Genomic DNA, 13,862 nt, shown 5'->3' with positions numbered 1-13,862 from the left:
GAAAGGAATTGTGAGCAGATGAGATTTTTTAACATGTCGTGACAAATCTTTGCTTAAAAAAAATTAGCTTACCCAATGTATTCTTCTTTATTTTCCTCTGTCACTAAGATGTTTGACCCTCCTTGTTTCAGTTCATGGGAGGTAACTTTTCCTAAAATTTCCATGTCAACAGCAAAATACATTTCTAGACCACATTCTTCAATATTGTTGTCCCTGCAAGACATGATTTAATAGCATAATGCAAAACCACTGTAAACATGTCAATGATTAAATTAAACATAACATATGATTCTGCTTTTGACCTTCTTGTAGTAGTTCAATGGCTAAATGTGCTCAACTATACAGATCAGGAAGTTGGAGATAAAATCCTTAAATCTATATTGAGTTAGTGGATTTAAGTTGTTGAGCAGCTGCAAATGGCCCTAAACAAGTGATTAAACAGGCTTGGAACCTAAGTAGTTAAGATACCCAACATTGCTTCGATAAATTTGAAGAGAGGGGGGAAAAAAATTGTGAAAGTACGAGGGTGAAGATACAACATATATTTCTAATCAAGGATGCTCAACATATGGGGAGAAAGTGAGGACTGCAGATGCTGGAGATCAGAGCTGAAAATGTGTTGCTGGAAAAGCGCAGCAGGTCAGGCAGCATCCAAGGAACAGGAGAATCGACGTTTCGGGCATAAGCCCTTCTTCAGGAATTCCTGCTCAACATATGCCCCAATTCAAAATCTTCATTTTTGATACTCCTTGAAACTAGTATACATAAAAAAATTTCTTCTGTTTTCCTGACCAAAATGTAATGTGAATGGACAGTGCACTCTTAAATCTGTTACAAGACATTTGTTGATTACTGGAAACAGTTCTAATCCTGCCTCAGGTTTGTCACAGGGTAACGTTTGTAAACTGACAACAGCTTTATTTACAATGTGGTAACAATCAGATAATAGTTTTTAAATTTGTGATGTTGATTGCGGGATAGATATTTTCTGGGATACCAAGAATAACTCCCCTTCTCTTTTTCAAAATAATACCATCTTTTTACATCCACATGAACAGCAGATCAGGCCTTGGTATAATGTCTCATTCAAAAGACAGCAACTCCAACAGTGCACTGCTCCTTCAGTACAGTCCTGGAGTATCAGCTTGGTTTTTATATGGGACCATGTGGTTCCGAGGGGAGAATGGACAGAGCCATAGCTAGCACATAATTCTCACCTGGTATTTTAAATTTTAATCGCCCTTGTTGCAGCAAGTAAACCTTACCAAGAGAAAATGCTTTCAACAAATTTCACTGACTACAGAATAATTCTAAGCAAAGCTTCTGGCACGATTTTGAGAACTTCCAGTATTACGGATTCAAGTCTGTCATGGATAAGTGCTTGGGTTCAGGTGCTCTGATCAAAAAGTGCAAGTTAAGCATCTTAATTTTAAAAGCGAGTTAACTTAAACTACCCCATCATCAACATTTAGAAATGTGTAATCCAGTTATTGCAATGTCTGGGATCTAAACTGCACTTTTATGCCCTTTATACATTTACCACTTCAAAACCTCTAGACAGACAGTTTGGTGATACAAACATTGTAAACTGCTTTATCTCACATCAAAGCAAACATACAGAAACTGTTTTTATGATCCGATTCAGTTAGCTAAATCAATCACATGCAGAATAGGCCAAAAGGACAATAATGGCAAGCTGCTCATCAGTATGCTTATAGGACTGGCAGACTACCAATTAGACCCAACCATAAAAACTGTTCAGACCTCCGGTAAACATCACTGGATATACAGCTGCTTTGTTCTGCTCATTCTGCATGTGAGAAGAATTGGACCATTTCTCTTCTCCGTCAGAGTGTAGACAAAGTATACAAAAACATTGATAAAATGTATGTCATAGTTATTAGTGAAGACAAAGTAAACTCAGAATCACAGGCAGCTTAGAAGAATGGGCAGATTAAATAGATACATATGGACGATGTGATGCAGAAGTGATTCACTAAGAAAATGCTGAAATGTGGAGCCTTAATCATGATGCACTTCACGAAACTAAGTTATGTCACTACAAGATGCCAAGAGGAAATTTCATCACAGAAGTACCCAAAAATTTATGATAAATTGAAATCAAGAACAGCTATTTTTATTGGTTAATGAAATGATTATAGTATAATTTAAAATGATCACAGGAGGAACTAACAGACAAATTGCAAAGCCTCTTTTTTTTATAAATACAGAAGATAATTTGATCTTTTTCATTTGATGTGGTGCAAGTAAATCCATAAAAGCTCCTAAAAACAAAGTAGAATCTATCAAATAGAAATACTTAAGGGAACAATGGGAGAGGGAGACAGAATAGGCTTAAGTGGATAACTGTTTCACAAGGCAAAGATGTACAGATACTTTGGTTCTTCAAGACCATAAAATCCGACAGTACTATTCTATCAATATAAGATAATTAAATAGCATAACATGACAAACCCAGAAAACTATTCTAAATTAAATGAAAATCAATATAATTTAACAGCATGAATTTGCAAGAGTAAATTGTTTTTATTAAACCATTTCTTAGGTAAAACATTTTTGGAAAAATTACACACATTTTGAATTAGATATGAGGTAAAGTAGCAGAAACAAAGGAATTCAGAAAATTCTAAATGTAGTCAGATGTTAACAAGACAAGTTGAAATATTGAAGGAACAAGTATAATGGGCCACATGGTTTCCTTCGTGGGTGCAAAAATTTCTCAACCGGTTTTAAAGACTGGGGAGACTCGAGATTCACCATGTTCAGTTGATTTCACCAGACTGTGCTAGTACAGTACAAACTAGAGGAAACATAAAACCACAGGGAAGTCACAGTCCATTGTGTGCATGCCAGCTGAATTAGCTGCACACACTAATCTCATTTCCCAGGACCTGATCTGATGCTTTGCAGATTCTAGTTCACTCTAAAAGGAGTTGAAAGTTTCCACCATCACCAAACTGGGCAGTGAATTCCCAACACATAGTACCTGAAGGGTGGAAATACTGCTTATGTGCTTTATCCTCAAAACATCAGCTATTTCATGCCTAGCTTCCTTAACAGCCTAAGATACAATTCATCCAGTTCTGATGATTTATCCACATTCATAAGGATCAGGGCATTCAAGTCTTTTTTTTCCACTTTGTTCATTTTATTTAAAATTTCACAGTCCTCTTCTTCAAATCAACTGTCTGCACCATTCCTCTCTTTAATAAAGACAGTTACAAACTACTTATTTAGAATCCTGGGCACATCTATATTAACCCAAACATTATCAAGTATAACCCATTTCTTAGTCATCTTCTTGCTCTTAAGATACTGATAAAACATCTTTGTACTTTCCTTAATTTGACCAGCCAATAATTTTTGTAACTTCACTTTGCTTTCCTAATTTCCTTTCTTACTTCATTCCTGTACTTCCTCTGCTCCTGTTTCTTAAATGTTACATTCTCTGAGACTGTGAGGAAATGGGCCTTATTCTGCTCTATTTTACCTCAAATGCTTCAGAATAATTGGATCACTAAATTTAGCAGTCCCACCTTTTTTTTTGAGGGGATATTTCTGGAATCTGGCTTCTAAATGCCTCTCCATTGCTATGCCACTGGTTTTCTTTCAAGTAGTTGCAACCTCTTCACTTCTGCCAAATCACTCAGCTTTAGCTTCTTAATTTCTGGTTTTACTTCATTTACAACACTTTGTGCTCCTTTCAGCCTCCTAAAGCATTACGTTCCAATTTAGAACTTGTATTTGTTGCCCTTTCCATAATGATGCTATATCTAACTGTAATATGATCACCATCTTCAAAATGGTCACCCACTGCTATTTCATCCACCAGACCAACTTCATTTCCTAAATTTAAAATCTGGAATTACGTCTTCTTTGTCACACTTGCCAAAAACAAACCTCTCCTGAATGTAGTTCAAGTATTGTGTGTCCTCTCTGCCTTTCATGTTATTTGCATGCCAGATGATAAGTGGGTAGTTAAAGGCCCAACTACTATTGCCATGTTGTTTTTGTTTCCAAAAAAATGCCGACACCAATGTTTCTCTCTTTCCCACTATTTAAGGGTCTATAGTACACTCCTGGCAGTGTGGTAGCCATCTTTTCATTTCTGAGCTCAATCCATATGGCCTCACTTGATGCTTCATTTACCCTTCCTACCTTTACGTTACCATTCCTTACAGCCGTGATGGATTCATCAATCTAAAATGCTCTACTTATCACTCTTTTTATCCTCTTTCCTTTCCTGCCTGACAACTCTATAATCCAGGGACGCTATCTGCCTTCCTTGCCATTACAGCATTGACACTATGCTTCCATATGTCCATTCATGCCCTCACAGCTCATCTTTATTCTACTTACTCTATGTCTATTTGCATATACATCTTTTAACAGAGCCAAATTTCAGTGCTGTACTTTTTTTTTTAAAAAAGCTCTGAAAGACAAACTAGAGATTTTCGTTTAATTTCTGCTTCCAGTTCCTTGTTCTGTATTTCCCTCAGGTTCCATGCAATGAATGAAAGGATATGAACCAAGGGCAAGCAGAAGGCATTAGCTTAATTTGGCATCATGTTCAGCACATCACCATGGGTCAAAAGGCTCGATCGTGTGCTGTTCTGTTCTATTTTCTATGTTCTCATTTCCCTACCAATCTAGTTTATATCCTCCCAATAGCCCTAACAAATCTCCTGCAATGATATTTAGTCTGCCCTGTTCAAGAGTAAACCATTCATCTTGTACAGGTGCCACCTTCCACAGAATTGGTGCCAATGTCCACCTCCTACACAAGAGAACAAAATTGATTGCTGAGTACTGATAAACTTCTGTTATTCTGATTGCAATAAATAGCTTCTAAAGTTACAGGATGGCAGGTCAGCTCAACCAATCAGAGCATGTAGCCTGCATTACATGTGAAGTCATGGTACACCATGTACCCCAGAAGAACACAACTACAGAAAGGGTTTGGCTGCTCAAGCTCAAAACTCTGTTCAAGTTCCAAAAGTTGGACCTTTCACCAAGCAGCTTCCTCCCCTGTACTAAAATAAGAGCCAAATAAAGAAAGCTACTCCTTGTGCAATTCTCCTCTTGCACAGTTTCAGAGTCTCAGACTGCTTTGCTCTCATGATATTTTCTCTAGTTATACCAGCTCTGGAGTCCTCACCTCACTTGCTCCTCTGGGAACTCTAGGCCTTGATTTTGTTTTAAATTGAGTAGGTTGTTCAGAGTCATTTCTTAATTTTAGGAAGCAGTTGCAGCGTCTAATCTGATGGCAGAGTATATTTGTGCATTGCTAATTTGTTTATGTTGAGTATCATCAGATCATCCATGATCTCACTGAATGGCAGAGGAGACTTGATGGGCTGAATGGCCTATTTCTACTCCTACATTTTATGGCCTTATGATTCACATTCATGATTCCACCAAACGGTTAATTCCCAAAGTTCTCTTTGTTCCCAAAGGAAACTATAGTTAGAAGGTTTGATACTAGGTGCAAATGGAGGAATAGAAAAGGAGATTTTCATGGTGCAATAACCAGTAATATAATTTGACACTGGCAGCAACCTGGAGAATGTCACTGAATCTGAATTTTACCAGAGATTTAACTCTGATCAATTCAAATATTAAAAAATCCATGGGTAATCGTTTTCAAGTTGCTAAATTCTACCCAAGACAAATTTATCAAATTCAGCTGAGGTGCATGATTTACATTTATCCATTAAAGTCGAATTAAAATATTATTCTACTTAAGATAGTATTCTATTACTACATACCTAATCCAAATAAGGGAATTGTAAAATTCAGGATCAATAGATTCTAAATCCTTAATTGTGAGCTTCTTGTTCAGCATACGCTTGTAGAACGGTAATGAGAATCCAGTGTCAATAAATTTTCCATGGAAAAGAGCCTATGGAAAAAACACAATTGTACATTGAGTTGCTTGATAAAAGTAATGAAATGTCATACAGTAACCAATAAAATGCAGAAAAGCAAGTGACCACACCAGTCTAATCAGATAAGTTAGTAACAACTACACTTTTTAATTTAGATTCTCAGTATGTGACTTCTGAGATGGTGTGTGCCAGAAAGTCATCAGATAGAGGTATACAACTTAAATATTAATCCCAATAACAGGGAAAGGAGAAACTTGACCCAAGCCCAGAGCATATCCACCCAATACCACATTTATATCAAAGGACTTTGGAACATCTAAATATTCTACTGTTGGAGGATGGGGAATTTATTAACAAAACTAAATCAGGCTCAAACACTGCATTTTAGAGCTTGATTTAAAACTCACTTTTCTGCAAGGTTCCCATATTCAGGAAACCCGATAATGGAAGGGAGTCAGTAACCACCTTTTCCAGATGTGGTGGGCAGAAGGGTCTGAATCTATAGTGTATGACTATGATGCCCTGTGGGCTAAAGGGTGCAAGGTGTGTCTCAGCTGATCAGTCAAGGAACTTCTCAAATTTGCCTTGGCAGATGACAGTCTTCCCCTTTCCCATCCCAATCACTGTGCCATTTTTCTACAATATCAACTCTTCCACCTTGGATGATGTTTGAGCTGTCCCACTCAACCTACAATGTTCAATCTCCGTCACCCAGATTGTTGAAACCTGACCCCAAGGATTCCCAGTGCCACCTCCTGCCATTGATTTTTTCTTGTTGCTGTGTGCCAGGCTGCGAGTTTGGTTGCTGTGTGAAGAACGAATTTAACAAATGATAATGTAGTTTGCAGGTCTACTGACTATCAAACTATGTGTTCCATATTTTACACCTCAAAAATATTGATTACAGTTTTGTTGTAACCTTGTTCAATTTTCTAAGGACAACATTTATTCACAAGCTTTTGATAAATTCTTCTAGATTCCTGCAAGCATTACAAATAGGTTAAAATATCCCTCCCTGGAATCTGTCCAGAGGTTTGCTTCATTTATAAATAAAATATTTGCACTTTCTCTGCTGCACAATTTTTCTAGAATGATCCTGTCTATACTGTCATTGAAAAACATAAATCTGATTGATTTTCACAAATAGATAAACTTCAACATAAAATAGAATATTGCAACAAAATACTGGTTATAAGTAACTGAAAGAAACTGACAGGATTTTAATGTCTGCAAAGTCTATGTTATACATTCAAAACGAGTGCATATATAAATCTGATCAAACTTCAACAATCTTACATGATAGATTAGTGAGAGTTCTGCTCCTGACGAATGCCAGAAGTTGACAGATAATCAGCCCTCAAACTGATGTTCACTGTTTGATCCATCTTCTCCACCAATATCTGTGAACTAATATCTGTTACACTAGTGAGCCATATCAGTTGATTTCATCAAATGATCAATCACCTGTACTGCAGTAACTACTTCAGTCATTTGCTTACTTAGAATGCTGCCACATAATGGAAGAGTCAAATCTAAAACTATGCTGCCCTGGTGAAAGTTGCTGCAAAACCAACTCAACTTCATACAAATATAAAAACAAATTGCTGGAAAAGCTCAGCAGATCTGGCAGCATCTGTGAAATCAGAATTAGTGTTTGGGGTCCAGTGACCCTTCCTCAGAACTTTCGGGTTTTTATTCAGTTTCCGTACAAAGTGCTTAAGTAAAGGATTCCCTCACTTTCAGAGATTCTTGATTGTCTCCACAATTAAGTTCTCAATGGAGCTACAGTGTTTAAAAATAACTCTACATATTTAAATTTGCTCCTGTGGAAATTCATAAACTCTGAGATCAGTGCTGAACAGAAGCCAAATGAATTCATGATTGCTGGTCTACTGTTTTACAATGTTCACACTGTACTTTAGGGAGAGGTGGAAGGAAGACAATTATTAGCATTAGGAAATAATTTTAAAGAAGGACCTTGCATTAATGCATTGCCTTTCATGACCTCAGGATTTTCTGAAATGATTTAGAGCAAGGAAACTCGCTCTAAATCATTTTAGAGGTACAGTCACTGTTTTAAATAGAGAAACACAACAACCAATTTGCACAGAGTAAAAGGGTGAAATGGCACAATAATTTATTTCAGTAATGTTGGGTGAGGGATAAATATTACCCCAGTACTGGGAGAATGTCCCTATTCTTCTTCCAGTAGTAAGCAAGCCTCAGTTTAATGTTTCATTTGTAAGATGATCCCTCCAGTAAATGGAGAACTGAGTATTACACTAAGTTCTCCAGGTCTCAAAAGGCTAAAACAAGCAGACCTGAAGGAATCTGAGAAATTTGAGTATTTCCTGCGAATAGCAAAAAAAAAAAATGGGTTCTCTCTACAATGAAGATGACTGCACTGCATTCCGGAACGTAGCACACTTCAATGTTACTAGCAGCATCTCTTGCAAAGATTAAGATTCATTTGATGAAAAGAATTAAGTAATCTAGAAACTATTGGAGGAATATCAACATATCTCCAAACTTTTCCTCAGTGCACAAATATAATTATTATAGACCAGCTACAGGACTGTCCAATGCTCAAGAGAGAAAAGACACTTGGGTAAATCAGACAGCAGATGAAATTCAGTCCTATGGAAATCACAAAAGCAGGAAGCAATTTTACAGTGCAATGTAATCTGCCTATGAACCTCAGTGCCAAAAGGTCAACACTGCTCACAGAATCACAGAATTTACAGTGCAGGAGACTGTTCAAACTATTGTACCTGCAGAGGCTCTGCAAATGAGCATCACAAGCCTTCTTCCATAACCATAATCATCTCATTTCCTCTTCATTCCCTCAACTGAGCGTGCCTCCACCACATTTCCAGGCAGTATGCATTTACTCTCTCTGATCTCACAATTTTGAGAACTTTATTCAACTACCTTTCGCCTCTTCAAGGAAGTCAGTCTAAGCATATTCTTATACAGCATAATGACATCACTAGCAAGGCCAGCATTTGTTGCCCATCCCTGGCTGTCCTTGAACTTATCAGCTCTGAGGCATTTCAGAGGACAGCTGAGAGTCAACCACATTGCTGTCAGTCTGGAGTCACATGTAGGCCCGACCAGGTAAGGAGAGCAGATTTCCCTCCCTAAAAGACATTCATGAACCAGTTCTCTAATTATAACAGATTTCTAACTCCTGATACCATTCTCGTAAATCTCTTTTGCACTGTTTTAAATGTATTTGTATCCTTCCTAAAGTTTGATGCTCAGAAGCGTACACAACACTATGCTGATGTCCAACCAATGACTGATAAAGGTTTAGTACAACCTCCTGTTTGGTACTCTGTGTCCCTATTAGTATAGGCAAGGATACTGTATGCTTCAACAACAGTTTTCTTCACCAGTCCTGCCACCTTTAATCATTTGTGCCTTTATACACCTAGGTCTCTCTGTTCCTGTACATCCTTTAAAGCAATATCCTTTATTTTATATTGTCCCTCCAGGTCCTTCCTATCAGAATCAGTGACTTTACATTTCTCTGCAATGAATTTCATCCATCCATCATATTCCTTCTCTACCAACATATCAATGTCCTTTTGAGGTTCCACATTGTCCTCTTCACAATTTACAATGCTTCATGTTTTGTACTGCCCACAAACTTTAAAATTGTCCTGTATTCTTAAAGATCCAGATTATTTATATAACAACAGTAAAAGTAGGGATCCTACTACCAATCTATGGGACACTACTACAATCTTCCTTCAGCCTGAAAATTATCCATTAATCCTTTCTGTTTCCTATCATTCAGCTAACTTGGTATTCTGAATGATGTGAAGTCTTCTGACCAATTCACAGCCACTAATGAAGATACACAGAGCTCTAATGCCAACTCTCTTCAGCACTCTCCTACACTCTAATGCCTTTCACGATGTCGATCCTGGAATTATAATCAAATATCAACAGATAAGAAATTACTCAATATGAGACGATTCTAGGCAAAAACCAAGCTTTCAAAGTACATACTTTGCAATTTTCTGTTTGCTGATGACTGTGCACTGCTGCCGATTCAGAGTCAGTCAGGCAGTATAACATATGTTCAACAACTTCTGCCTTATAAACATCAGAAAGTAAACTGAAATAATGTACTAGCTTACTCCAGGAAAGCTCTTTCTCACTGAGTTTTCAGTTTTCAATTCACAAGCACAATCTGTCACAGCAGAAGACAGCACTCTCTCTTAAGCGGTCTACATTAAGGATGAAACACATGCAAGAATTATCAAAGCGAGTGTAGCCCTTGAATATCAGTCCAGCAATGGAGAGATGCTGGTCTGCCTATCAAATAGAACGTTTAGAGCAAAAGTCCTGCTTCATCTGCTCTGTGCGTACAAGACTTGGATTGTGTACCAACATACTGAGAAGTTGTTCAATCGTTTCCAGTTGATTTACTTTCGGAAACTTCTGAAAGTCAGATGGCAGAACAAACACCAGACACTGAGGTGCTCTCCCAAGTTGACATGCCAAGCTTCACCAAACACCATCTGGAAACAGTTGCAATGCAGTGCGACTGGTAACATAATCAGAGTGCCTGAAATTTGCTTGGAAAAGTGAACTTTAAGAACAGGTCAAGTCAAGGGTGTGCTCTTACTGTAAACAAAAGGAAGTGTTCCAAGAACACTGACGCTTTACATAAGAGCTTCCAACTTCAAGTCCTGGTAGAAGATTGCCCAGGTTTGTGATACTGGTGAGTAACCAAGTGAAACAAAAACTATTTGGCTTCCTTTGAAAGTAAGCAACTGTCAGAAACAGGGAGAAATCAAAGCAGAGACAAATCTTGAGCCAACAACTCATTCAAAATACAACCATCTGTCATATCTATCCTTTTCTGAATGGAGATCAGCCGAACAACCAACATATATGGTCAACATGGTCACCAGGAGTTATACAACAAAACCTTTAGAGATGCCAGTTAGGACCACAGAGAACAGGATCTACTGTCTCCTAACACATACCTTTTCAAGGGTGCCCATAGTGTTGTGGTACACCCTGCTGACTTTATCCTCTTCCACACAGGCAGCAAGAATAAATTGTAGTTTACGCATTTCACCAATTTAGCATTTTTTAAGAAGTTTCTTTTTAAATCTAATTATCATTCTAGTTTAAATTACAGATAGATTAAATGAACTATTTTCCACATCACCCCTCCCATTGACTAATCTCATTAAAGCTTTGATGAAACCTTGCTATCCCCAAATCTCCTAGCATTCCTATTTGGGAGCGTAGAGAAAATACCACAAAATTGTTCCTATTTCCTAAGCAAACTATTGCACAGGTATTAAACTACCATGGCTCTGCTAGTATCACTGAAACTGTGTATTAGATCGCATGCAAAATTGTAGCTCAGGGACTGGCCTTTAGGTTTTCAAAAACATTTCTGACCTCACTTCATTAACTTCTGTAGACATTCAATCGAAGATGAGAAACTCTTTGCAATCACATTCTATCAGTATGCTAATACTTTAATTTGTGAAAGTAAATGGACTATAGTATAATGTAGAAAATTCTGGAATGCAAATTATAATATTCAAACAGCATCTCACTTCAGACTTATTCCCATAACAAGAATGCTCGAAGGGATTTGAAGCTCATTATCCACAAACTCGCATGAACATTTAACTGATTAACTATCTACTCACCATTGCAATAAATCTTCCAATGAAACAAAAATATGATAGGTGATCTGGATTTATCGTGGATGCTGGATTTATCTGCAAACAATAGTTACTCTTGCCAGCGTACTCAAAAAGACAATACATTGGATTTAACACCTCATGGGATAGTAGAAAAAACCATTCTCTGTGCAAAGAAAATTAAACATTGCTGTTAAAATATACCATCCATCGCTTGATAATTTATAAAAGTCAATATTCCAATATCTTCTACATTACAAAAATTGAATTTCCACTCTACAAGTTTGAAAGGTAATAGATGAAACAATTATTAAATTGCAAGAATAACAACTTCTTAGAAAAATGCTGACAAGACTCAGCATGTCCGATAGTATCTGCAGAAAGTGTAACAAATTTAACATTTTAGGTCAACGGTCTCTAAATATTCAAAATGAATTATTCACTATTTTCTCTGTACACATGGGATACCAATCCTGTACCAATCCAATTGCAGTTCCAGCAATTTTTGTATTTATTTTAGATTTAAAGCACCTGCAGTTTTTTGCTTTTCTAATAATCTATTTCATCTTTAGACAAGCTTGGGCAACCTATTGCAACCAAACCTGCAATTTAACAAAATCCAATTCACTCAAAATAAATGTTTTTTGTGAAATCATTTAGCGGACTCAATGTTTTGAACTAACCTCAACATTTAAAAAAAAAGACAAATTTTATAGCTTTCAGAAGTTATGTGTAGGTCATAAAATTCATTTACAGATTGGATCCATCCTAGATTGTTGTGAGAAAATGAGATGGAGATACCTCAACTGTGACAATTGTTCAAATGTCCTTGGGCATAAATGTGGCTCAAAGAAGTTGGACAATTTCAAGTATTACCATCCTGTTCAAAACGGAGAAGAGGGATGAACCTGGTTTACAAAGACCAGTCTAATGTCAATAGTAAGAAAGTATTAGAAATTACTGTCACAAAGGAAATGGTTTCTCACTTGAAGAAACATGGGTTAACAAGGGACATGAAACAGATATTTTAAAGGAAAATACATCTAATTAATCTGAGTTATTTGATGAAATAATGAATGCTAAAGAAAGCAATGCAGTGGGTATTTTATCAATGGATTTATGAAAAGGATTTTAAGTACAGCATAACCAGACATATCTGGAACAAAGAAGTTTATGATATTAAAGAGATGACAGTAACATAGTAATTACATTATAAAGAGATAGAATGCAAAGCATAGTGATGAAAAGGTAGTTTTTTTTAAAGACTAGAAAGGCGTTTGCATTGGGCCTACAGGCCCCCAAACAGTAGTCTGGATGTCAGATGTAAGTTGAATTAAGAGCTGAAATTGGCCTGTCGCAAAGATGTTGTGAGGGATTTTAACATGCAGGTAGACTAGGAGAAGCAGGATGGTATTGGACCTCAAGAAAGAGACTTTGTGGAGTGCCTCAGAGATGGATTCTTAGAACAGCTGGTGCTGGAGCTGACCAGGGAGAAGGCAATTCTGGATCTGGTATTGTGTAACGAACCAGAATTGGTCAGAGATCTTGAAGTGAAGGAGCCATTGGGAAGTAGTGACCATAATACATTAAGCTTCAATCTGCAATTTGAGAGGGAGAGGGTACAGTCGGAAGTGACAGTAAGTACTTCTGTTGAATAAAGGGAACTATGGAGCTATGAGGGAGGAGCTGGCCAAAGTTCAATGGTGCAATACCTTAGCAGGGATGACAGTGGAGGAACAATGGCAGATATTTCTGTTTATAATGCAGAAGTTGCAGGATCAGTTCATTCCTAAAAGGAAGAAAGATCCCAGGAGGAGGCATGGGCGGCCATGGCTGACGAGGGAAGTTAAGAAACATATAAAGTTAAAAGAGAAAAAGTATAACATAGCAAAGATAAGTGGGAAAACTGAGGACTGGGAAGCTTTTAAAGAGCAACAGAGGATTACTAAGAAGGAAATACGCAGAGGAAAAATGAGGTACGAAGGTAAACTGGCCAATAATATAAAGGAGGATAGTAAAAGCTTTTTTAAGTATGTGCAAGGCAAAAAAATGGTTAGGACTAAAATTGGGCCCTTGAAGACAGAAACAGGGGAATATATTACGGGGAACAAAGAAATGGCAGAAGAATTAAATGGGTACTTCAGATCTGTGTTCACTGGGGAAGACACAAGCAATCTCCCTGAGGTAACAGTGGCTGAAGGACCTGAACTGAAGGGAATTTATATTTGCCAGGATTTGGTGTTGGAGAGACTGTTAGGTCTGAAGGTTGATA

The 13,862-nt window shown here is 37.3% G+C and overlaps 1 protein-coding gene across 4 annotated transcripts in view; it reads right to left on the bottom strand.

Moving 5' to 3' along the window:
* The window catches only part of wwp1 (WW domain containing E3 ubiquitin protein ligase 1), a 161,450-nt gene that overhangs the window by 19,092 nt on the left and 128,496 nt on the right, over nt 1–13,862 (bottom strand). For all 4 annotated transcript variants that reach the window (XM_043688142.2, XM_043688141.2, XM_087986505.1 and 1 more), the window contains exons 17-19: nt 11,597–11,756; nt 5,790–5,923; nt 73–213 (exon numbers count right to left, since the gene is read on the bottom strand). In XM_043688142.2, the coding sequence (XP_043544077.1) occupies nt 73–213; nt 5,790–5,923; nt 11,597–11,756 (435 nt within the window). The remainder of the gene's footprint in view (nt 1–72; nt 214–5,789; nt 5,924–11,596; nt 11,757–13,862) is intronic.

The sequence above is a fragment of the Chiloscyllium plagiosum genome, unplaced genomic scaffold, assembly GCF_037043375.1.
Source record: "Chiloscyllium plagiosum isolate Xiang-an unplaced genomic scaffold, Cpla_swu_hap1 HiC_scaffold_4, whole genome shotgun sequence".
In the NCBI taxonomy this organism is placed as follows: Eukaryota; Metazoa; Chordata; class Chondrichthyes; order Orectolobiformes; family Hemiscylliidae; genus Chiloscyllium; species Chiloscyllium plagiosum.
This window is presented reverse-complemented; position numbering and strand designations above follow the sequence as displayed.